Source organism: Phalangium opilio, unplaced genomic scaffold (assembly GCF_054372755.1).
Source record: "Phalangium opilio isolate 3A_F unplaced genomic scaffold, DU_Popi_V2 ptg000209l_1, whole genome shotgun sequence".
Classification (NCBI taxonomy): Eukaryota; Metazoa; Arthropoda; class Arachnida; order Opiliones; family Phalangiidae; genus Phalangium; species Phalangium opilio.
In genome coordinates this window covers 8,070,410-8,094,960 of record NW_028324217.1, presented here as the reverse complement: position 1 = coordinate 8,094,960, position 24,551 = coordinate 8,070,410, and the positions used below count along the sequence as shown (strand labels likewise).

General features: G+C 40.1%; 3 protein-coding genes across 4 annotated transcripts; 1 reads left to right on the top strand and 2 right to left on the bottom strand.

The window, feature by feature from the left end:
* On the bottom strand, window positions 1-11,936 carry Sgsh (N-sulfoglucosamine sulfohydrolase). The gene is made up of 7 exons (XM_089854373.1): window positions 11,797-11,936; window positions 11,055-11,321; window positions 10,841-10,991; window positions 2,737-2,975; window positions 1,718-1,851; window positions 1,616-1,657; window positions 1-1,038 (listed from the first exon to the last, which is right to left on the bottom strand). The coding sequence occupies exons 1-7, from the start codon at window positions 11,876-11,878 to the stop codon at window positions 454-456; spliced, it is 1,500 nt and encodes a 499-aa protein (XP_089710499.1). The 5' UTR covers window positions 11,879-11,936; the 3' UTR covers window positions 1-453.
* Window positions 3,147-9,551, top strand: LOC149618841 (uncharacterized). The gene is made up of 4 exons (XM_089855792.1): window positions 3,147-3,329; window positions 3,394-6,896; window positions 8,297-8,357; window positions 8,413-9,551. The coding sequence occupies exons 2-4, from the start codon at window positions 3,549-3,551 to the stop codon at window positions 9,549-9,551; spliced, it is 4,548 nt and encodes a 1,515-aa protein (XP_089711918.1). The 5' UTR covers window positions 3,147-3,329; window positions 3,394-3,548.
* Window positions 11,937-12,021: 85 nt separating the features above from the next.
* Window positions 12,022-24,185, bottom strand: Atg7 (Autophagy-related 7). Of its 2 annotated transcripts, none has more exons than XM_089854334.1 (15): window positions 23,827-24,185; window positions 23,075-23,129; window positions 22,805-23,000; window positions 20,673-21,001; window positions 20,477-20,604; window positions 18,736-18,826; window positions 18,531-18,675; window positions 17,335-17,493; window positions 17,216-17,273; window positions 16,022-16,152; window positions 15,799-15,957; window positions 14,009-14,124; window positions 13,770-13,932; window positions 12,616-12,735; window positions 12,022-12,110 (listed from the first exon to the last, which is right to left on the bottom strand). In XM_089854334.1, exons 1-15 carry the CDS (start codon window positions 23,984-23,986, stop codon window positions 12,078-12,080), a joined length of 2,043 nt encoding a protein of 680 aa, XP_089710460.1. In that variant the 5' UTR covers window positions 23,987-24,185; the 3' UTR covers window positions 12,022-12,077. The 2 variants fall into 2 exon arrangements, with proteins under 2 accessions (XP_089710460.1, XP_089710461.1); XM_089854335.1 differs by having other exon boundaries at window positions 18,736-18,823.
* Between the last annotated feature and the right edge of the window lie 366 nt (window positions 24,186-24,551).

Here is a 24,551-nt window from a genome sequence, read left to right as displayed (position 1 = left end):
TTTTTCCAGAATATTCCAGTTTATTTGCAATATATTGCAGATTCTAAAAAATCTAATTAACAGCAAAAATGCAGCCGTAAATTTTTGTACGGGTATTTCTAATAAGTCTATACTAAGCCGTTGACAGCGCCTCACCAGACGTCGCTTTACGAGAATCACCAACGTCACGTCATGACAAGCTCTCAATAACCACTAACCAGTGAGAAACTTATGGAACATATCTTATGAATCTGCAATCTTTAAATGAAAATTGTGCAAGTAACCGTCGTGAAAGGGAATTAAGGTATTCGCACTTAAGCAGACAACATGAGAGGAAACATAAATTGGCAAAATCTAGGGACTATCTTTCGTTAAAGTTAGTTTTAGGCTGTGTAATTTTGTTTTTGAGGTTGGTCGGAGTCGGGTTACAAATGGATTCCTTATCTTATCCCTTCTGGTGATATTTTTACGACCCTAGTTATACAAAGGTAGACACTGTGGATTTTCTTTATAAGCTCCGGCGTCTTCCAAAACTGCATGAGGCGCGCAAATAAACGGATCTTGAGTTTGATGTTGCCACTCCAAGAGACGGTTTTTTAAGGGTTCGAATAATCTATCGCCATATATAGTGGCTAGGTTAATTTGTTCTTCAGGATCTTTTAACAGGTCGTAGAATTCCCATTCAGGCCGGTAATAATAATTGGTCAGATTCTTATACCAGTGAGTTGGTGTTCTTGATCTCGTACGATTAAGTAAACCCATGAATGTTGGTGAAACGTAAAAATCTTGATCAATAGGGAACGGAGCTGGGTAGTTGATATTATGTATTAGTTTGAATCTGTTCGAACGTATCGAACGCATTGGATAGAACATTGTTGCCTCGTGTAAGTTATGGCTCGTGAAAATAACGGACGCGTTATTCTTGAAAGGTCTTAATAGCGAAGTTCCCGTTAAGTTAACCCTCGAGTGTCCAAATATTTTATATTTTGGGTATTTTATTTTAAACCAATCCAAAATTGTCGGGGTTAGATCCAAAAGTGAGGATAATTGGGTAGAAATCTGTAGAACAATAAATCTCATGAAATTGTTATTTAAAGCTTCTGTGGCACCCCTATCGTCTTCTACACACAAATTTTACCTTGCCACCCCTCAACTATTGTAGAATATAGTGGCATTTGTTTAAACTAAACCACAACTAATACTTGCTTTAAGTCCCTATTCTACCAATAAAGGAATAAACTGTGGAACACAAGTGGATAATAAACAAAACGAAGGCAATATCTTGGAATAGTAGCTTCAAATTCTTGAAAATGTGATCGAGAATATTTCGAAAGCCAAAGCAGACATGTCGACTTTATTGTCATGACGGTGTCGCTTTCTTTAAATTGTCGCAAAATAATATAAACCACAAAAATTTCTCGACTGTGGTTTACTTTAAATCAATGTCACACGATGCTCCAATAGACGTGGGGTGTAGTTGACTTGCCTGCTAAGCTTAGCAAAGGCAAAAATTATTGAATCCTGCCTTTGGCAAGGTAAAATTGGTTTGTAGAAGATAAGCGAGCATGTAAGGGGTGTTACAGAAGCCAATATTTGTTGGAGCAAGACAATTTTTTTATTTTTGGATTTTTTTAACCTTTCCCCATGTTTCCTTGTGAGTTGGGTCCGAAACCAGAAGCTGCAAATGTTTTAGGCATCATTATAATATTCAAATTTTATAGTTATCTTCACTTTGTACCGGTTCTTGAATTCCTGGTTCGTACAAGTTAGTGCGACCACTCGGAAACGGCGAACCATTATCCGAAGAAAAGATTACGAGCGTCTCCTCTCGTAGATGGAGTCGCTCTAATTCTTTTAATACAAGACCAATGCCTAAAATAATATTTACTTTAAAAGTCTGGCACACAATTTGATATTCAAGAGACGCAAGAGAGGATAAAGCAATTTTTTGATTAATGTTATGAAAACGTAATTTATAATTCTTTCCTTCAGTTTCTCTAAATAGATTTACTTCAAATTTTTCGAGTTTCCTTGTTTTTACTTATGGCGTATTACATTTGCACGTCCTGATATCGCTCGCTATTTGCTCTATTAAGCCAGAAAATCCGACAGAAAGCATAGATCCTAAATGGAAAACTGAAATCCGAGCGTGAACGTATGTAGCAGTTAATGTATAACACTTTTCAAGGGATATTTACAATGCGAAGAGGCGTGTCAAGAACTATATTTTGAAGTAGTAGTGCTACCATTTCCTTGAGTAGTGATTGGGCAATGTCACATGACTGTCTGTTTGCTTCAACTTGTTACAATGTCACATGACTCGAGACTCTTAACATAATCACATGACCTCCCGAGTCATGTGATCCGAGTTTAGATAGAGGCTCCGGTGTATTGAATCTGGGCAGTAACGTTGTAACCTCTTAAAAGACTAGGTCTCTATTTAGACTGTAATAGATTTTAATGTAGCTCAATAAAGTATATTTAAAACTTTACAACACAACGTAGCAAGTGTGGAATTCGTTACTAGGCGGATAGATTTAACGGATATGCCGATGCCCATACCCAATGCACTGATAAATCTACGAAATTCACGCATGTGCAGTATAACTCTGTTTGATGGACGATAAGCTAAACTTGATATAGGTCACGCCCCTACGTACTTCAATGTACATCCCTTTAAGCATCTTATAATAAAGCCATTTTAAAAATTTCAATCCCGGTTTCCTCTCATGCGCCTTCTAAAAAAAAGCTTTAAACCTTGATCCATTCGACTAATTGTTGTATATTGAGAAGCAATGTCTCTTCTAGCTTCAGGGGTATCAGGAATATTATAGGGAACGTTGACTGTTTCAGGATCGTAAGTAATTGGATTCCAGTCTTCAATGACGCCCATACCTGGCTCTCCATTGCCAAATTTGTCACAAAATGGTCCATACTCCGGGTTTGTGTGGCCGCAACGGTGTGGATCATGGAAGGCAACATACAAGAAAAATGGTCTGACACGTAGTGAAATTGATATATTGAAAGGAATCAGTTTAAAATCATGAACAGCTTGTAAATGAACTTTAATACCACAAAAGAATAATTCCCCAATAAATTAAATTACACGTATTTGAGTAATGTAAAACCGAGACTAATTTCAGGATTCCTAAAACAAAGTGGTGCTACTTCTAATCAGTTTCTTGTTGTAATATGTATGTTGGAAAATGCATTGTAAGAGTTGTAAAATCCGTGATGCTGCTGAACACTGTTGTATTGGGGTCAAAGGTTATCAGAGATAAAACTAACAAACAGGAACATGTGACCTCTGACCTCATACATCATGCCGACAAGACTAGGCGATAAGAAACGTCAGTCGCTATTATGACACGGGCTTGTAAAGTTAGCTAAATAAAGTAAACTACTTTTAACTAGAAAATGCCTAATCAATAACACAACATGGTGATAGAGGTGGGATGCGCCACAATTCAAAGAAGCTGAAGCAATCTCTAGCAGCGGAATAATAAAAAGCGAAGTCACGGCAGCACTGAGAATAACCAAGGCCCAAGCTAACCAAGGCCCAATCCACAATGGCAACTATGATAAGTCCTAAAGCTTTTGAACCCGGAATGGATCCTGCCGCCGCCTGGAAACAATATAAGGAGGAATTCGAATACTTCGCAGCAGCAGCAAAACTGGGTAAAGAAACAATACCGACACAAGTCGCAACATTTTTACACATCATCGGCCCAGCCGGCAGACGAATTTACAAGACCCTAGAGATTGCGGAAGTTGGTGATGCACGAACATTGCAAATAATTCTACAAGCCTTTGATACGTATTATGCTCCGTATACTACAGACGTATTCCACCAATTTGCTTTCATCACAGCGCGGCAACAACGAGACCAAACCTTTGATGATTTTTACACGGACCTAAAATTGAAAGCTCAGGCATGCGAACTGGAAAAGTTCCAAGACCCATTCCTTCGCACGATGATCGTTGCAGGCATTAAGGATGATCCGTTACGACTCTTACTGCTCAACAAAGGCAACGCACTGGACCTAGAAACAGCGATAACGATGTGCAAAGCACATGAAATCTCCAACACACAAGCACAAGTAATGGCAACCACACAAGCTCAAATCCTACCATCAAGTGCACCGACAATCGATGCGATACACCGTCGTCGTGATAGAAATAGGAGCTACCAAACAGGACACCAACCACAACGACAAACCCAACAGGAAGGAGTACATGCGCACCAAACACCATCGATCCAACAGTCTTCAACTCGCTACCAGCCTCAATTTAGGCCAACAATGCAGCAGAATGCACAGCGACGACAATCCTCATGCACAAACTGTGGCACGCACCACAACCCCCGATATTGCCCAGCCAGAGGCACCACATGTGCAAAATGCCACAAGAAAGGACATTGGGCAGCAGTATGCCGATCAGTATCGGAAATTCACACACGCGAATACCCCCATGCCACCTTACCACAGACACGCCACCTTCGGCATGAAGACGACCACACTGCTTTACAACACGCCTACAATAGCATCGACTACGAGTCCCCTGGAAATTATTTTGAAGACGACACAACCATGTACTTACATGGTCTCAGTTTACAACCATTACAAGAGACCCCACTCACATTGGATGAAGCGCAACAAATAGAACCCAAGAGAAACCTTTCATGCGATTCCACAGACCACCTCACCCAAGAAGCACTGGTCACTGACGAAATGTATGAAAAAGTCTACTTATATAACACATTACATACATTCAAAATCGACACTGGATCGCAAGTTAACATCATCACACGTCAAATGTACGACTCGCTTCCCTATCGACCACCACTACTACCATCATTATATACGGTTTCGTCATACTCGGATCACCCCATCGCGATAGAAGGCGTCACTCACTTACCAAGCACCTCAGGAATGGCTTGCCTTCCAGAATGTCCATACTACGTTACCACAGAAAATCGCACACCGATTTTGGGCGCTCGTTCATCACAACAACTAGGCCTGATCTACAGAATATCTACGCCGTTACTACCACCGCCACCACTAACACAACACACTATTGCTATAGACACAACAACGACAACACCAACCAACGCGTCTGACCTAATTAAACAATACCATATGGTATTTGACACAATGGGACGTCTACCAGGACAATACCACATTCAGCTGAAACCCAATGCGATGCCATCAGTGTCCACCAGTCATAAAATACCACATGCTTATCGACAAGCTACCAATGACGAACTGACACGGATGATCAACTTAGGCATTATAACACCAATTAACGAACCCACAGATTGGGTACACGCTATGGTAGTAGTACCCAAACCAATGAAGAAGCCTACGCAACCAGGCGAAGAAATGAAACAAGATGTGCGAATCTGCCTTGATCCAAGAAATCTCAACAGCGCGATCAAACGTCAACCATATCCAACACCCACGACACAGGAGATTTTTGCGGATTTGGAGGGATGCAAGATTTTCACAGTGCTAGACGCACAAAGCGCATTTTGGCAAATCCCACTCACAGACGCAAGTTCAAAATTATGCACATTCGCCACTCCACAAGGACGATTTCGATTCAAACGCTTACCCTACGGTATAGCCACAGCTACGGAAGTCTTCCAACACAAAATGCGTGAACTCTACCCAACACATGAATTTCCTAACGTACACATTTCAACGGACGATTTCCTGATAGCCACCTCAGACATGAAATCACATTTGGAAATACTCCGGAAAGTCCTACAACGTGCAAAAGAAACGGGGCTACGTTTCAGCACGCGAAAAATGCAATTAGCCGTGGAAAGGATCCATTACCTTGGCCATATCATCACGAAACATGGTGTACAAGTAGATCCTAAGAAAGTAGAGGCTATATGCTCACTGCCACCACCACAAGACAAAAAGGCACTTCAAAGATTCCTTGGAATGGTGAACTACGTGTGCCGCTTCATTCCAACACACGCACAAGACACAAATCCCTTGAGGGAACTACTAAAAGCCGATGTGATCTATGATTGGAATGCAACACACCAAAAACACTATGATAGACTGAAGGAAATGATATCAACAGCTCCCATATTACGCTTTTACGACCCGAAGCTACCTAAAGTCATATCAACAGATGCAAGTCAAACAGGAGTAGGAGCAGTATTTCTTCAAAACAATCAGCCAGTAGCATATACCTCAACTACATTTACAGAAACACAGAGCAGATACGCTCAAATTGAAAAGGAGATGCTCGCTATAGTTTACGCTTGTGAACATTTTGAATATTACATAGCTGGTATGCAAGTTACAATTCAAACTGACCATCACCCGCTTTTGGCAATCGTCAAGAAGCCGATGCACCTTCTTTCACCACGCCTACAACGCTTACTACTAAGACTATTCAGATACAACCCCCAGTTAGTATATGTTCCGGGGAGTCAACTATACGTCGCGGATACACTCTCACGGGCCCCACAAGAACATCAGAAGATAGAAACACAAGCACTAGATGCACCGCACACAACCATATATGCAGTTACAACACTAGCACCAGTACGACAAGAAACATATGTAACGGCTACCGAACAAGACGCAGCGTTATCACAAGTTAAGGAACACATAAAGGAAGGATGGCCCCAACATAGAAAACAGGTCCAAACGGAAGTACAACCATTCTGGCAGTATCAAACAGAACTACACGAAGTGGATGGACTGATATATCGAGGAACGACGTTGGTCATACCCAAGGCACTACAACAGGAACTCCTCAAAGAAATACATGGCGCTCATCATGGAATAAATAACTCGATAGCCAGGGCGAAACAAGAAGTGTTCTGGCCTAACCCCAGTAGCACTGCCGACGTAGGGCCTACATGGTCGGCTTTGTGTGTTACCGACGAGTTGGTAAAAAGTCACTAATAAGTCGGGAGAGTAATGGTTTGAAAGTCGAAATGTCCGCCTGGAGGGACGATGGTCCGCGGGTTTTCCTACTGTTTTGAGGCTACTATAAAACGACTGTTGGCCGACTATATGTCGGCGTCATTATGCCTACCTAAAGCCGCGCTCAATCCGACGATTTCCCGGCTATTTAGTATAGGAACGGTAAATCGTCGGTAAAGGGCTGGTAGAGTAAGGGTTTGAGAGTCGAAATGTCCGCCCGGCGGGACGACAGCCCGCCGGTTTTCAGACTGTTATGAGGCGACTATAAAACGACTGTTGGCCGACTATAGGTCGGCGTCATTATGCCTACCTAAAGCCGCGCTCAATCCGACGATTTCGCGGCTTTTTAGTATAGGAACGGTAAATCGTCGGTAAAGGGCTGGTAGAGTAAGGGTTTGAGAATCGAAATGTCCGCCCGGTGGGACGACGGCCCACTGGTTTACCGACTGTTACGACACCAATGAAATACGACCCTCATCCAGCACGTTTGAGAGTCGACTTAACCGCCTGTCAGCAAGAGGTCCGACGCTTTTGCGACGATCAAACCTTAACTCGAGACTTGATTCGCTTATAGTAAAGGATACTGATACCAAGTATTGAAATTTCTTTAATACATTTTGCGGAATAGTAAAAGTAAAAAAAACCGTCGCACGGAAAAAGAAGGCCTATACAACAACTTCGTTTTTCATTTTACTCTTTTATAACGTGACCATACCGACTAGCGGGAAGGAGTTGGTAATCAATTGGCAAAAGTGGGTTTCGTGTTTAGGACGGTAGGCAAGCCTACTTCAAACCACCACAGTTCCAACAGCCGGATAAATGTCGGTTACTAAACGGCCTAAGAATAACTTTGCTTTTAATTTTACTCGTCTTAAACGTCACAATAACGACTAGCGCGAGGGAGTTGGTAATCAATAGGCAAAAAATGTGTTGGAATTCTTTAGACGGTAGGCAAGCCTACTTTAAACCATCTCAGTTCCAACTGTCGGATAAATGTCGGTTACTAAACGGCCTAAGCATAACTTTGCTTTTAATTTTACTCTTTATAACGTCACAATACCGACTAGCGCGAGAGAGTCGGTAATCAATTGGCAAAAAATAAGTTGAAATTTTCTAGACGGTAGGCAAGCCTACTTTAAACCATCTCTGTTCCAACTGACAGATAGATGTCGGCATTGCCAACTAAAAGAAGTAGTCGGCTTCATGAGTCGGAAAAGTATCGAAATAAGCATGGTACAGCTGACTGGACCGTAAACCGACTCTTCGACCTTTAACCGACTGTTATGCGGAAGGCTTGTGCTACTGGGGAATATGATCACCGACCTAACCCAATACATACAAAGCTGTGCTACATGTCGAAGTAGGGACCCTGCAAATCGGAAACAGCCACTACAGCCTCACCCAGTGCCCCAACATCCCTGGCAGGTAGTAGGCACAGACCTGTTTCAAGTTAATACCAAACACATCATATTGATGGTAGACTACTACTCTAAATTCATAGAAGCTAAGGAATTAAAATACACCAATGCTCAAGAAGTAATAGATTTTATGAACCCTCAATTTGCGAGACACGGTGCACCTCAGAAACTAATATCAGATAATGGACCTCCCTTTAATTCAACACAAATGAAAACATTTCTTCGTCAATGGCATGTACAACATATCACGTCGAGCCCTCATTATCCACAGTCTAATGGCATGTCGGAAAGGGCCATACAAACAATAAAAAATTTGTACATCAAAGCACAGCAAGATGGCAAAGATCTAAATTACGTCTTGATGGAGTACAGAACCACTCCAAAGAAGAGTGGATTCTCGCCAGCCGAAATGTTGATGGGACGTCGCATACGAACACCTCTGACAACCAATATCGAATCACTGAAACCTCATTATCCAACGGAAAGAATCGAGCAAAGTCTAGATCAAGCGCACAGACACATGAAGAATCATTACCAACACAGAACTATACTTCAACCGCTAACAGAGGGACAGAGAGTTAGATACCAGACGGCTCCACGAATGTGGAAAAAGGCAATAATAAAAGCGAAAGCCCAGGAGCCCGACTCATACCACATACGAACCGACATGGGCCAAGACTTTCGAAGAACTAGAGCTCATCTACGACCTGACACAGAACCAACAGAGCAACAGAGAATAATACAAAGAAATACGCAACCACAGGCACAAGACACCACAAACGAACATGCTGCAACTATAAAAATTGCCTTAACAAACACAGACCAGCAACACAGGCAAATTTCTCAACACAGCCCTGTAATAAGGGTACAGCCATCAGCAGGAATTTCTCAATCGAACAACACGACAAAAAGACCACAAGCTGCAAAGCCAACCCAAGAAGCGTGCTCGCAAAAGGCCACATTGGACCAGGAACACGAAGAAAGAGAAAGAATATTCCAGAATCAGGACTGTGTTCAAGAACCAAGACAAAGCATAAAGCAAACGCAAACTAGAGTTCAACCACCAATAATCAGCAGTTTAATTCCAGGCAACTCACAATATAGATTGCCAGGAATGCAAGAAGCCACAGATGGAAAATTATTACAACAACGTCCAAGAAGAGAGAGTAAACCACCACAAAGATTCTCCCCAACGTTTTAAAACCAAGTTTTCTTAAAACTCATATAATATTTAAAGTACCTAAATGAAAAGAAAAGATGTTGTATTGTAATAACTAAATGGAAAGGAAAGGATGTTGTATTGTTGTATTGTAATAATAACTAAATGGAAAGGAAAGGATGTTGTATTGGGGTCAAAGGTTATCAGAGATAAAACTAACAAACAGGAACATGTGACCTCTGACCTCATACATCATGCCGACAAGACTAGGCGATAAGAAACGTCAGTCGCTATTATGACACGGGCTTGTAAAGTTAGCTAAATAAAGTAAACTACTTTTAACTAGAAAATGCCTAATCAATAACACAACAAACACCACTTTACAACTAACGAATGTATTCGTCGACTGTAAGGGCTCGTTTTCATAGGCGCGAGTTGCGTGAAAATTTCGAGCGAAAGCGGAAACGTTAAAAAAAAATACGTTACTGCGCGTATTCAAGCTCGTGAAGCGTGAGCGTTTTCGAATTTTCTAGCTTCTATGAAAACGAGCCTTTACACAAGTCACGTGAGCTAGGTTAGCGTATAGGATAGCGATCCAACAAAGAAATAGCGGACTAAAGGTGGAATTCATAAACGTCGGACGCAACGCAATTTAGTACAGGCAAAGGCAGGACGTCGTGCGCAAAAGGCTGAAGTTTGCGCACGACGCCCTGCCTTTGCCTTTACTAAATTGCGTTGCGTCCGACGTTTATGAATTCCACCTTAAGAATCTGGTTGAGGAGAGGGTATTTTTGATACTGGACTTTTATAAGAGACTATAGAGCTATATCAGTTGAAGGGGGGAAACGTCACAGTTGGACTAGCCAATAAACGGAGCCGGTTTTCACCCTCCCTCCGTGCGGGCCACTGAAGAACTCTATGCTAAATTTCCCGCACAATATGGCGCCTAGGCGGGGACTGGCGAAACCCCGCCTCAAAAGCTCTCCTTTCCCACCGAATTGAAATAGCTCTATAGGTTCATTGTAATGGACATGTAATGGGTTTTAAATAAGAATGTTAATAAAAGATTTTATTATAACATTGCCCACGGAAACCTTTATTATTAAAAACTTTTATTTGTTCTCTTAAATGAAAAAAATAGCCAAGAAAGATTATTCTTAGCACCATTCATCCCAAAATGTCTTTGATAGAGGTCGGGTACTTGTGTAAAACTGGCTTATATGATAGCCGAACTTATTTTTTAATATAATTAAAGAAAATCCTCGTTACACTATTTCATTAGGCCCTTTAACTTATTGGGGTTATTTTTCTTTTACTTAATTACCACTTACCTTGTATCATTCTGCTCCAAAAAATCTCTTACTAACAATTTAATCTTTGTTATATTTCTGCCAACTTGATTAATGGGATTATTTTCCTCCGTTTCTGCGTAATCAAAAGGATAAACTTTATGAGGTCCAACGTGTTTCTTTCCAATTATTCCTACACATAATATTAAGTTTAACTTGTATTCGTAACAAATGGTTTAGTGATGATGTAATATACCCGTTCTAATTTTATTGTGTTTCAAAATGAGCGGTAAACTTTTAACTTGTTCAAAAGAGTTAAAATGATGATAACCCTGATGTAGACCATACATTCCATTTTGATGTTGAGGCAGACCCGTTAAAATTGCGGAACGACTTGGAGAACAACTACTAACGGATGTAAAAGCTTGGGTATACTTTAACGATTGTTTAGCCAAAGATTCAAGATGTGGTGTATGACAAGAGTCAGTACGGTAAACGCTGTTTTCAAGACCCGCATCATCAGCTATGGTAAAAATATAGAACTACGTAAATTTTACACGGTGTTACAAATAGGGTGGTAGGACCGAAGCACAATAGGTATGAGTGATTTTGAGTGAAAAATGTTCAATGAGATTTTGTCCTAACGGCCCCAGTTTACATGTTACAATTTGTGTGTTTTAGGGTTGACCGATGACCACTTAAATTTCTGTAAGAAACTGAAATGAAATGGTAATTAAGGCATCATCGTAACTTGTTGTCAAGGCAAAATGTCGTAGAACATTTTAGACTTCAAATAACCATAATCGTAGCACCCTTGTAATTCTACAGGGCCCTTGCAGATATGACCTGACACCCGTTTTTAATGTTAATAAATAGCTGTCTTTGTGACAAAGACGTGAAAAATTGAAGGAATGTGGAAAAAATGAATTGGCTGAAGTACCAGATACTAAACCTGACAAATTCGTAAGATCCGAAATATTTAGCAATTGCAAACTTACCAATTATTAATAGTACGTTTTTTCTACAGAAGGCTAACTGAAATATCGTAAGATACAAAACAACTTTAAATCCAAACTCCATTTTTATTTTCAAAAATCATTATCTAAGAGTCTACATGTGATGATATATAGACTTAAACCTTGGAACTTAAAAATCTTAAGTGATTGATTAGGGCTATCAGATTCAGATCAACGACTTGTAGAAAGAGAAAACAACATCGCAACTGTCAGAGATAAATTTAGTTTTATTGAATATATCAATATAAATATATATATATATATTATTCTTCATCGCTATCACTTAGTTCCCAAACCTGGAAATTAAAAAAAAATTAAATGTTACAAAAAATTTAATCATCCAAAATAATTAGATGGATAGAAGGTTTTTTCCAAAAAAAAATAAAAAAAAATAAAAATAAATAAAAATAAAAATAAAAAAAAAATAAAAAAAATAATAAAAAAAATAAAACAAAAATAAAAAAAATAAAAAATAAAATAAAAAAAAAAACCTAAGAAAAAATTTATTATTAATGTTTGCTAATTGCGGTTTAAATAATTTTGGCCCCTAGGATCTTAAATCAAAACACGGGCTGTGGTTTAGTCAAAACAAGTGCCATCTATGGACTTCCGAAATTATTAGAAATTAAAGAATTATTTTTAAATTGGACTCGGTAAAAGGTTTATGAACTTGCATTGGACTTGGCTAACAATTTTAGACTATCTTAGGAACACGTGAGTACTGAGAAACTGGACTTTGGGGACTCAGCAAGTACATTTTTCCAGTGCTCGGACTAGGACTCAAACACCCCTATAAATTACCTCATCTATATTAGTTTCATCTCGCAATTGTTTCAAACCCGTAACATCTTCCAAATAAGTTGGATCATTAAAGGCACGTAATAAAAACTGGAATCCTTCTTTTTCATACAAAGACAAAATCTAAATAAAAAGAGGACAAAATTTGGATTTCCTTTAAAACTAAATAGTATTTAAAGGAAAGCGCGGCTCCATGATCACCCCTATCATTCTGGCTAATCTTCTGCACACGAATTTTACCTTGCCAAAGGCAGGAACCAATCAGACCTAATGCACTAGTTCCCATTGGTTCCTGCCTTTGGCTTAACTAGCCTTCAGCAATCTTAGCCACAGGCAGGATCCAATCAGACCTAATGCACTAGTTCCCATTGGTTCCTGCCTTTGGCTTAACTAGCCTTTGCCAAGCTTAGCCACAGGCAGGAACCAATCAGACCTAATGCACTAGTTCCCATTGGTTCCTGCCTTTGGCTTAACTAGCCTTTGCCAAGCTTAGCCACAGGCAGGAACCAATCAGACCTAATGCACTAGTTCCCATTGGTTCCTGCCTTTGGCTTAACTAGCCTTCAGCAAGCTTAGCCACAGGCAGGAACCAATCAGACCTAATGCACTAGTTCCCATTGGTTCCTGCCTTTGGCTTAACTAGCCTTTGCCAAGCTTAGCCACAGGCAGGAACCAATCAGACCTAATGCACTAGTTCCCATTGGTTCCTGCCTTTGGCTTAACTAGCCTTCAGCAAGCTTAGCCACAGGCAGGAACCAATCAGACCTAATGCACTAGTTCCCATTGGTTCCTGCCTTTGGCTTAACTAGCCTTTGCCAAGCTTAGCCACAGGCAGGAACCAATCAGACCTAATGCACTAGTTCCCATTGGTTCCTGCCTTTGGCTTAACTAGCCTTCAGCAAGCTTAGCCACAGGCAGGAACCAATCAGACCTAATGCACTAGTTCCCATTGGTTCCTGCCTTTGGCTTCACTATGCCTTCAGCAAGCTTAGCCACAGGCAGGAACCAATCAGACCTAATGCACTAGTTCCCATTGGTTCCTGCCTTTGGCTTAACTAGCCTTCAGCAAGCTTAGCCACTATGTAGCAGAAAAATCATCTATAAGGGGCATCAACGGAGCCGCGCTTTCCTTTAACATTAGATATAGATTTTCCTACAATTTTAGAACAAGCGGTGCACTGATGGAAGGCCGAAGTGGCTGGAAGAATATGGTAGAATCTCGAAAGAAATCCCCTAATTTGATGCGGAACTATACCCAATGGAGATACAGAGTCGCAAAGTAAGTCGTCTTTTCCTCTAGCGTCTGCTGCGGCAAGCGCTCTAAAGATTAAGGACCAATAAGTCTACATTTTGCGAAACAATTAAGTGGAATATCTATATTTAAATGAGAACTAACCCTTCTGGGTGTTGCAACGCGCTAATTAAAAGTTCTACAGCTAAAGCTGATGCTAGCAACGAAATGCCAGGTCTAGTTACGGTGCATTGCTGGTCCAAAGTTCTGTCTTTTGTGGACTGTATTATAAGAATGATTTAGTCAAAATTGGTTTTTAAACGGGCTATGAAAGTTAATCTCTAGTTAACGCAAAAGCTTTGTGGGTAGCATGGAGGCGGAAGAGTCACAGTTAAACTACCCAAACAAAACTAATCTTCTTCCCACTTCCAAGTCGGAAGTTATTTAACATGGATAAGATTCATTAGCAGTTTATTACAGAACCCTGGGGTGAACATACTTAACACCCCAGAGTTGATTTGAACCGCAGCGACCTTGGGTCACCGTCCCTATGCTCTAACCATCAGAGCTACTGAGGCTAAGTGTTGAGCCCCAACAGTAACATTGATGGTTCAAAGGTGGAATTCATAAACGTCGGACGCAACGCAATTTAGTACAGGCAAAGGCAGGACTTCCGCCTTTTGCGCACGACGCCCTGCCTTTGCCTGTACTAAATTGCGTTGCGTCCGACGTTTATCAATTCCACCTTAAATCCACTCTGGGGTGTTAAGTAATTTTTCACATCAGGGTTCTGTAAAAAACTAGTCTTACTGTCGAGCGTTTTCATTAGATATTCTAATAATAATCTAATAATCTAAGCTTTTGTCTATGAAGGGATTTCCACACTAAGCCTGTGGCTTGTTTACAGGTGGGTCTCTTTACAATGCATAGAGGGGTGGTGGCTAGCCCCTATACCACAGCTAACCTACAGCGCCCTATACTAACTATTACCGCGTTAACCTCAGCAAGTTTTGATGGAAAGGAGAAACCGCGTATTCCACTTACCTGCTCTACTAAATCATTAAATGCAACTGAAAATACCAAGATCCTTTACATATTGCTCCCAAAATAAAATATACATCATAGACCATTTTGGAAATTACGTACAGAAAAACCAATACAAGGGGGCGGGGCCGCCATTGGAGTATTCTGCCACGCGCCAATGGTCTATTTCTGAAGCTGCTTTAAGGTAAGTTTTTTTTACCAAGCCATAATGTTAATACAGATTCAGTAACCAATCCTTTCTTGATGTATATGCAAATTGGCCTTATTCCTGATCAACGCCACCGAGGCGTAGCGGCGACTTTTGGAACTATAATAATACGGTAGCCAATTACAGGTGGCGCTGGAGTCGATGTACTCTGATGGAGATCTGTTATTTTCTATGTTTTGATTAGTACCGCTTCAACTTCAAAAAACATGTTTTAACTAATTATTATTAACCTAATAATCTCCAAATAGACCAAAATCGAATGAAAACTTACTCCGAATGTCTTATTTCATAATATTAGACAGAATAAGAAAGGTGAAATCAACTTTTAATACTTTTGAAACCATATCGCTTGTTAAGCCTTGGCTATTCACATGATTCACAAAGATCAACAAAACATAGAAAATAACAGATCTCCATCAGAGTCCATCGACTCCACCGCCACCTCTAATTGGCTACCGTATTATTATAGTTCCAAAAGTCGCCGCTACGCCACGGTGGCGTTCATCAGGAATAAGGCCAATTAGTTGCCAGCAAATCTCAGGCAAAATGGAAAACAGATATCTGAGCGCGAGTTCAACTAAATCTACACATGGAACATACAAAAATTCATGGCACCCCATAACAGAAAGTGGAATATGCTATAACTTCGCAGATGAGCCAAATGTACTGCAGCAATACAATTTAATAAGTGTTCAAAACTAACATCTCCTGGTGCAACCACATCATTGCAAAAATAGCATCCGAGTTGGTCGCCCGGTATCAAGTCTCGAACACTCGTGTCAGGTAACTCGCTCTTGGACGATTTTAAACCATGACGTAAGACTAGAAATGTGTCAAATCCCAATGCAGAATTGATCACAATCTGAAATTTTCGTTAAGTTTTATGAAGAAACATATAAATGGTAAGAATATTGTTTCTGGTTTACTTTTTGCTTGGAAGCGGCTATTACGGTGGGCAACCATCTACTTTCACGAGTGTCAGTAAGTAGGAAAATAGCGTCGTGAGAAGCTATTAGTTCTTCTATTTGTTTAACTTCCTCCTTAACTTGTTCGAGGGCTGAGTAATAATGTTGCGGTGTGATTAAAAAAAAAGCTCACAATTTGGAACAATATAACTCGTTGTTATCAATTGATAGTCGATAAATTTGTTTAAAGCAAATATCGGCTGTGGTTTGGTTCAAACAAATGCCACTAGATGCTCCCATAGTCGAGGCTTCGAGGGCTAAGCTTAGGAAAGACTAATCTTAGCTCCGCCCCGATCGTGCACGAGTAATTTTGATTGGTTCCTGCCTTTCACAAGGTAGAACGTAGGGGCACCACAGGAGCCGACATTTGCTTAACTACTTCCAACTTAAAGGAAAGCGCGGCTCCATTGATGCCCCTTATAGATGGCTTTTCTGCTACACAGTAGCTAAGCTTGCTGAAGGCTAGTTAAGCCAAAGGCAGGAACCAATGGGAACTAGTGCATTAGGTCTGATTGGTTCCTGCCTTTGGCAAGGTAAAATTCGTGTGCAGAAGATTAGCCATAATGCTAGGGGTGATCATGGAGCCGCGCTTTCCTTTAATTGTTACATTTTTCAAAACATATTTGTGAATATGGTTGCCTAAAGCAAATGTCGGATCTTGTGGCGCCTCTAACACCAATTTTACTTTGCCAAAGGCAGGAACCAATCATAATTCGTCCATGAGGGCGAAGCTAAAAGTAGCCTATGCTAAGCTTAGCGGGCCAGTCAACTTATCCCCTCGACTATGGCTATGGGAGCATCTAGAGACATTTGTTTGACCTAAACCACAGCCAAGACAATTGCTTTAAGTCACTATTCTGTTAATGAAGGGCAATGGGTGCGAATTAAAGCAAATGCCGGATCCTGTGGCTCCTCTAACATCGTACCTAATCTTCACACAAACTACGGCTGTAACATAACTAGTCTTCAAGTTTTACCTTTGAATGTCTTAATTAAATATACGTTATATTTAAAACCAGCTCTTGTATTCAACACTTATGGAATCAGAATGAATTTCAATCTCTGATGTTACTCAAGTTTGTAAGAATTGCTGCTTAGTTTTATGATCATTTTCGTTATCAACTGATCACAACAATACTTGTTTCACAAACATACCCGATTCGGGGATAGAATGACCTGGCATAGGTATTGTTAATATTATCCCTTCAGCTTTCTGCGTAACGAGGCATTACACTGTTAATCTTTCATACGATTATTATAACATAAACTCTTACAATATTTGGTACAATTTTTTTCAGCGCCTCAGCCGCTGCTATGGCTTTCTTTTTGCCGCCATTTATACAATCATCAAATGTAAACAAGGACTGTCTAACTGGATTCGAATAGGAGACGGATCCATTATCAACAAATGTTATTTGTTTAATACCCCAGCCCTACAAGAATGCCGAGAAATCAGCTTCGACAGTACAATATCTAATTATGTTTTCCAGGGTTGCCACGGAATTTTCAAAGCCAAATTCCCTGACTTTAACAGGTTTCCCTGACCTTTTTCTGAGATTTTCCCCGACCTTTTTTCTGAGATTTTCCCCGACCTTTTTTCTGAGATTTTCCCCGACCTTTTTTCTGAGATTTTCCCCGACCTTTTTTCTGAGATTTTCCCCGACCTTTTTTCTGAGATTTTCCCCGACCTTTTTTCTGAGATTTTCCCCGACCTTTTTTCTGAGATTTTCCCCGACCTTTTTTCTGAGATTTTCCCCGACCTTATTTCTGAGATTTTCCATAACCTTTTTCTGAGATTTTCCCCGACCTTTTTCTGAGATTTTCCCCGACCTTTTTCTGAGATTTTCCCCGACCTTTTTTCTGAGATTTTCCCCGACCTTTTTTCTGAGATTTTCCCCGACCTTTTTTCTGAGATTTTCCCCGACCTTATTTTCTGAGATTTTCCCCGACCTTATTTTCTGAGATTTTCCCCGACCTTATTTTCTGAGATTTTCCCCGACCTTATTTTCTGAGATTTTCCCCGACCTTTTTCTGAGATTTTCCCCGACCTTTTTCTGAGATTTTCCCTGACCTTTTGAGGCCGAAAGCGTGAATGTTTAGAGCACGTTTTAAGTGCTTATAATTAAATAAACTCTCTACATTACGTTTTCCACTGTATTTGTTGCACCAAAATGAATAAGGAACATTTTAACTATAAATAACAGTCAAAGAGATTTTTTAAAAACAATTCTAGACACTTTTAAGGATTACTCTAGAGTTTTCTGTGTTAAGAGAGGATGGGAAGAAACTTTCATTACTCTTTCAATAAAGACTTATCCACATAAATTTTACCCACTAAAATCAAATTCCCTGACTTTGCTGAGATTTTTAAAATTCCCTGACTTTTCCGGCGCATTTTTGAATTCCCTGACTTTTCCAGGTTTTCCCTGACCCGTGGCAACCCTGTTTTCGGTTTAACTTGACAACGTACAATTAAACCTCGAGCCACATTACACCCCAAAGTACCAGCACCGAACAATAAGCATTTAGTTTTGCTAATTTTTTCCAGGTTTAAATCCGGTACTAGTCGCCATTTCATTAGTTTCAGGTTTAGATCGACAGCCGATTCGGATAGCCTATAAATACATTGTTAGATAATAGCGTCGAAAAGATTAATAGTGATAATTTAAACAAACTTTTGGGGGTCCATTGATGAACTTAGATCAACTTTGCGTGGTCCCAATTTACCTTTAGCATTTTTTTCCCAACCAACGCAGCTTGGAACTTCTAATCGTGACATTGTTATGATTATTTTTGAGGAAGATGGTGGATATCAATGATAGTAAAAGAATTCCCAGAATGACAATTTTTTACATTAAAAGAAAACTATACATTGAGCTGCTAATCCCTAGTGGGCAGTGTGTCAATTAAAGGGACAGCAAAGAAGGCATGGGCGGGTGGGTAAAAATTATTTGAAATACGTCACAGACATCACGTGATGCCAAGATACAAAGGCTCCTCATGGAGTGGAACTGGACATCTAGTCCTTGTTTGTCGCGAGATTACAGCGCCAATTCCATGAAGTGGTTATTTTCGAAATAAAACGAACTATGCTGCTTTGAACCACGCCTCTCCTCGGTCACTTGTCTCAAATAATTTTTACCCACCCGTCCATGCCTTATTTACAGTCCCTTTAAAGCAAATGTCGGCTCCTTTGGCGAGTCTTCAACATTGTGGCTAATCTTCAATTTTACTTTGCCAAAGTTAGGAACAAATTATAACTCGTCAATGAGGGCGGAGCTAAAAGTAGCCTTTGCTAAGCTCAACTCAACCCCTTGACTATAGGCATTTGTTTGGCCTAAACCACAGCCGAGACTTGCTATTATTAAAGCGTAGCGCGGCTCCAGTAGATCCCCTACAAGGAGACTTTATTCCTGAACCACGGGTTTAGCTTGGCAAAGGCTGGTGGGCGGGATTTATTGGTGCACGTATAAATACCGCCCACAAATGCCAAGCCAAAACTGGAGTTCGTAAGGAAAGCCACCAGGCACAGGAATAAACTGAAGCCCACAAGTGGTTAAATGTCCAAAACGAGAGCAATATCTTGCATCATGGCAAGCAATCGGGTACAATTAATGCCTGAATTAATCTAATCTTAGCACCAGCTAACATTAAAAATAGCACTGATGGATATTTAAAGAAAAAAAACCAGGTTGGTCAGCAGAAGGGGAACACGTTCTTTACTCATTAAAGGGGATCCAAGGAGTGACTATTCGTTTTCGCAAGCAAAATGTTGAAACCCAGGGTTCATACAAATTTTGGAAAACAAATTTCCCTGAGATTTCCAGGTTTTCCCCATATACTTCCCTGAATTTTCCAGGTTTTTCCCTTATATGGAGTATCCTATGGAACAAATGTTAACGAAGGAGGGGGGGGCAAATTGGACTATTACATAATCAAAAGACATCCCCTTATCTCTAATATAACCAGAGTTATGAGCCTCCAAAGTATAGTGTAATGTTAATCCTACGGAGGGGATGTTTATGAACATTTTCCTCAATTACTCGGCCCCTGTTTGTCGTAGCCCTACGTTTTTAGTATGGTTGGATGGGAGACAAATTGGACTATAACATACTCAAAGAACATCCCCGTATCTCTAATATAACCAGAGTTATGAGCCTCCAAAGTATAGTGTAATGTTAATCCTATGGAGGGGATGTTTATGAACATCTTGCTTAATTACTCGGCCCCTGTTTGACGCATATTTCCCTGATTTCCCTGAATTTTACTAAAAATATGAATTTCCCTGAGGTTTTTGTCAACTATTTCCCTGATTATTCCAGGTTTTCCCTGTTTTCCAGGTTTGTATGAACCCTGATTAACCCTTTGGGTAAGTGGCAACACAAGTATAGAGTTTCAGAGCATATGATTATTTACGAGTAGGGTTGTTGTCTTCATTGATGTCAAATTGAATTGTTAGCACTATACTGCCGTTACAAGATTTAACGCCATTGCGTACTCGTTCTCGATAGCATAATATATCCCATGTAGACTTTTTCTTACCCCTAATTAATGTTTTTAAAAACTTAATTACACATTAAAACGACGGATAAAAATCCAAAACAGTCAGTACCATGTTTGTGCGATTAGTGCTAAAAAGTTTCTTAGCAACCATCCCGGATAATTTTCAATTGTTGAGGGATCGGAAAAAGCAAGTAGAATCTTGTCATCATTCAAATCTTTATAGTTTTTGAGGGAACTTAGCTCCAATTCACCCTCTAAGTTTACTACAAAATATGTCTTATCACACGACGCTAATTTCATATACGAGGATGATAATTTTTCAATTTGATCGGAGCTTAGATAATCGGTTAAAGCTTGACGCTTAAGAATATTCGTTTCCTTTGGAAATGTTAATGCCGGGAATGCAAACCAGTAGTAGTAGGTGTAATTTTTTAGATCCTAATTACAAAAAATAAAGTTACGATGTCAGAATTGTGTAAAATGTCTCTGAAAATGCCATCAAGTGAGCAAAAAATAGTTTGTTTTTTCTGGCTTTCCGACAATCAGCATTTTGTTCCTTTAATGGGAGAATGAAATGACCAGACAACAATTTTTAATTGATTTATATTAATAAAACATAATCAAAATCATTAAGAAAACTTCCAAAAAAACATGGGCAAGGCTTGTTTAAATTTTAAAATCAAAAACCCGCCATTGTCCATGCCTCGACTATGGGAGCATCTAGTGCCATTAGTTTAAACTAAACCACAGTCAATACCATTCAGTTGAGAAAATTACCACTAGAGTGGCCTTTGCATTAACCTGCCTATTGGGGTATGTGGGACACTTTTGAAAACATCGTGACGGACTGACGGACGAACAGCTACCAAGTTTATCACGCGATGATGTCGCCATCTCGAAGCCTAGATAAGAAATGTATAAATACATGTATTCTTGAAATCAGTCAAATTTCCCGCATTTTCTTTTAGTTCCCTTGGTTACACCGGGATGGCGCCACAAGCGCGTGATATAGTTAATTGGGTCTTAAATCCATGGACCATGGATTAACTAACGCTAGGGATAGTTCGTACCCCCAAAAAGATAACGCATGCATGTTCCAAACGCCCCCTAGCAGCAGCTACTATCCCTAACAGGAAGATATAAGAAAATTGGGCCAAATATCACGTGGTCTATGACGTCAAAGTTGAAATACTGCCTAAAGTGGGCAAAAACGATTTATTTTGCCGAGAGATGGCGCTATATCTACATCCGTTTTGGTCCAATAAATTGGGGGAATGAAGAGGGGAATCAAGGAATAATTCGGAACATGTAGTTGGCGACAGTATTACATGGGAAACACGGTTAGTGAACAATCCCTAGCGTTAATTAATCCATGTATGGACGAACCAATACTGAAGGACGGATGGCAGAGGGTCGATGGCGAGAAAGTTGAAAAATACTTGTTAATGCGCCTTCTAGCGGCAGATAGTAGCAAACCTGATAGTGGGGGGGCAAATGGGGGAATCAAGGTTCTAAAGAGGGAAGCAGCTAACGTCTTATTTTGTATAGATGGCGCTCGCTTTTTCATGGATTTGACTCAGTATTTTTCATGACCCCCTCCATTTTGGGGGTGAAAAGGGGGAAGTAAGCTTAAAATTGGTTGTTTATTCGCTTAGTATGGGGCTCTATGGGCTGCCACCGGTCCTTCAGTATTGCTTTGTCCATGTTACATCCTAGTGGATGAAAGGCCACACTAGTGGTAATTTTCTCAACTCAATGGTCAATAGAGTGCTGTCAGAAGCGCCGGTGTGACGTCACCCATGCTGTTTTCCCATAAAGAAAAAACGGTAACTGTCATGGCCGCCCATTGCTAAAGGCAGACTCGTGACGTTTAACCTTGGATCTGACGTCACAACTGACAGCACTCTATACTTGCTTTAAAAAATTGTTGTTTGGGTATTTCATTCTTCCTATAAAAGGAATATAACCCCATATGCTATCATATGCCACGCATTCAGCTCCTATTTTTGCTGTTACCAACTTATAGAGTGCTGTCAGAAGCGTCGGTGTGACGTCACCCATGCTGTTTTCCCATAAAGAAAAAACGGTAACTGTCATGGCCGCCCATTGCTAAAGGCAGACTCGTGACGTATAACCTTGGATCTGACCTCACAACTGACAGCACTCTATGGTACAGTGATTTCTGAAGCATACCTTGAGGATTATATTCCCCATAAAAATATAACTTTTATTTAAACCTACAGCAAAAGTTAAACAAAAACACTGAGATAATATTTCAGGATTTTGTAATGCCTTTCCAGATGTTATATTTTCCCATATTTGAAGCCCTGATTTGTTAATAAGTTCTTGTTTGTCGATATCTCTAAATTTCTCAAAGGTATTGGTATTCAACAATTCTCCGAATAACGGGAAAGAGTTGGATGAAATTTCAGTTGTTCTATATTTAAAGAAATATCAATTAAACTAGAAAATCAAATCAAATCAAATGTATAGATAAATTTGTTTTCTAACTGCTCAAGTGCCGTGTAATCAAAATTCGCAAGCGGTGGTAGTCCAGGAGAATTACCTAAAATTTGTCACTTGAATTAGTTTTAAGACGATATAGAGTGCTGTCAGAAGCGCCGGTGTGACGTCACCCATGCTGTTTTCCCATAAAGAAAAAAAACGGTAACTGTCATGGCCGCCCATTGCTAAAGGCAGACTCGTGACGTTTAACCTTGGATCTGACGTCACAACTGACAGCACTCTATATGGACTTGGCATTGGCAATTCGGGCTTAACTCCGCCCCCAGCGCCATTATGGTATGTTTTTTTAACAGAATGAAAGCTATTTAAGCCCCTCCTCCTGGCATGTTTTTTAGCACTAGTGGAAGGTAGCCTGACGTTGCATGACGTAGTACTGCCAAGTCCCTATTAAAACCAACCAAGATTAGCTAAAAAGGGGGAGAAATTAATGCCGAGATGTTTGTTTATAAATAATCGTGGATAATAATTTATCAAAGTGAGAAAAACCCCCCAATAAATGACAATTAATGAGTAAGACAGCTACAAAAGGGGTTCGTAACTTCTTGCCACTAGGGACTTGGCAGTACTACGTCATGCAACGTCAGGCTACCTTCCACTCGTGCTAAAAAACATACCAGGAGGAGGGACTTATGTAGCTTTCATTCTGTTAAAAAAACATACCATAATGGCGCTGGGGGCGGAGTTAAGCCTGAATTGCCAAGTCCCTAAGGCTATTAGCTCAAATAAGATAATAATACCGTTGGAATAGTATCCACGTAACTGTACAACACTCTCATCCAATTGGTATAAATCTAATTTTCTCTTGGATAATTGATGCCAAAAACCATTATCCAAAACAGATGAAAATGGAAGGAATTGTACGGTTTGTACAACAGTTTTAGTTTCGGTTTCCGGCATGATGCTGTAGGCCTTGTCCAAATTTCTATTCAGCCGATCTTTTTAAATTAAAAATTGCACTGAAATGGGTCTATACTTTATATTATTAAGTTATTTAAAATTTTCAATTAAATTATCAAAAGCTGCAGTGGGAAACTCCTATGTATTTTATTTACGTTGTCAACTGTCAAACGAGCCAAAGGCCTGGGCAAAACTGAAAGGGGAGCAGTCTTGGAAATAGCACAGGTCCACAGGTCAAAAACCAGTTTATTAATTGCTCGGACCAGTTTTTTTATTCAAAATCCGGGGGTTACTGGTCCTTGGGACCAGTTTATTAATTGAGAATTTTTATGAAAATTCAGGAGGGACCAGTTTAAAAATTCTAGTCATTATAAATTTCTACTCCATGGATATAGTCTCCTAGCCTTGACATTTTCTCATTCATGCCTAAGTTGCCTTCCTTGCTACCAGCTACAACAACAGCCCACTCGATCACGCTTTGGCTTCACACAATGTTTTTCCTATGTAAAAGCGCGTGTTGGTAATTATGAGCTTTTTCGCTCGAAAAATCCAAGGAGCCAGCTTT

Coding starts and splice junctions, on each gene's coding strand:
- LOC149618841 (XM_089855792.1), top strand. CDS start 3,549: ATGGCAACTATGATAAGTCCTAAAGCTTTTGAACCCGGAATGGATCCT. Junction 6,897..8,296: donor TGTGTGTTACCGACGAGTTG/GTAAAAAGTCAC, acceptor ATGTCGAAGTAG/GGACCCTGCAAATCGGAAAC. Junction 8,358..8,412: donor TGCCCCAACATCCCTGGCAG/GTAGTAGGCACA, acceptor TATTGATGGTAG/ACTACTACTCTAAATTCATA.
- Sgsh (XM_089854373.1), bottom strand. CDS start 11,878: ATGGAGTTTGGATTTAAAGTTGTTTTGTATCTTACGATATTTCAGTTA. Junction 10,992..11,054: donor ACACAATAAAATTAGAACGG/GTATATTACATC, acceptor TATTATGTGTAG/GAATAATTGGAAAGAAACAC. Junction 2,976..10,840: donor TTGGAGCAGAATGATACAAG/GTAAGTGGTAAT, acceptor ACTACGTGTCAG/ACCATTTTTCTTGTATGTTG.
- Atg7 (XM_089854334.1), bottom strand. CDS start 23,986: ATGCCGGAAACCGAAACTAAAACTGTTGTACAAACCGTACAATTCCTT. Junction 23,001..23,074: donor GATTACACGGCACTTGAGCA/GTTAGAAAACAA, acceptor CTTTAAATATAG/AACAACTGAAATTTCATCCA. Junction 18,827..20,476: donor TGAAGACAACAACCCTACTC/GTAAATAATCAT, acceptor TGTCACGATTAG/AAGTTCCAAGCTGCGTTGGT.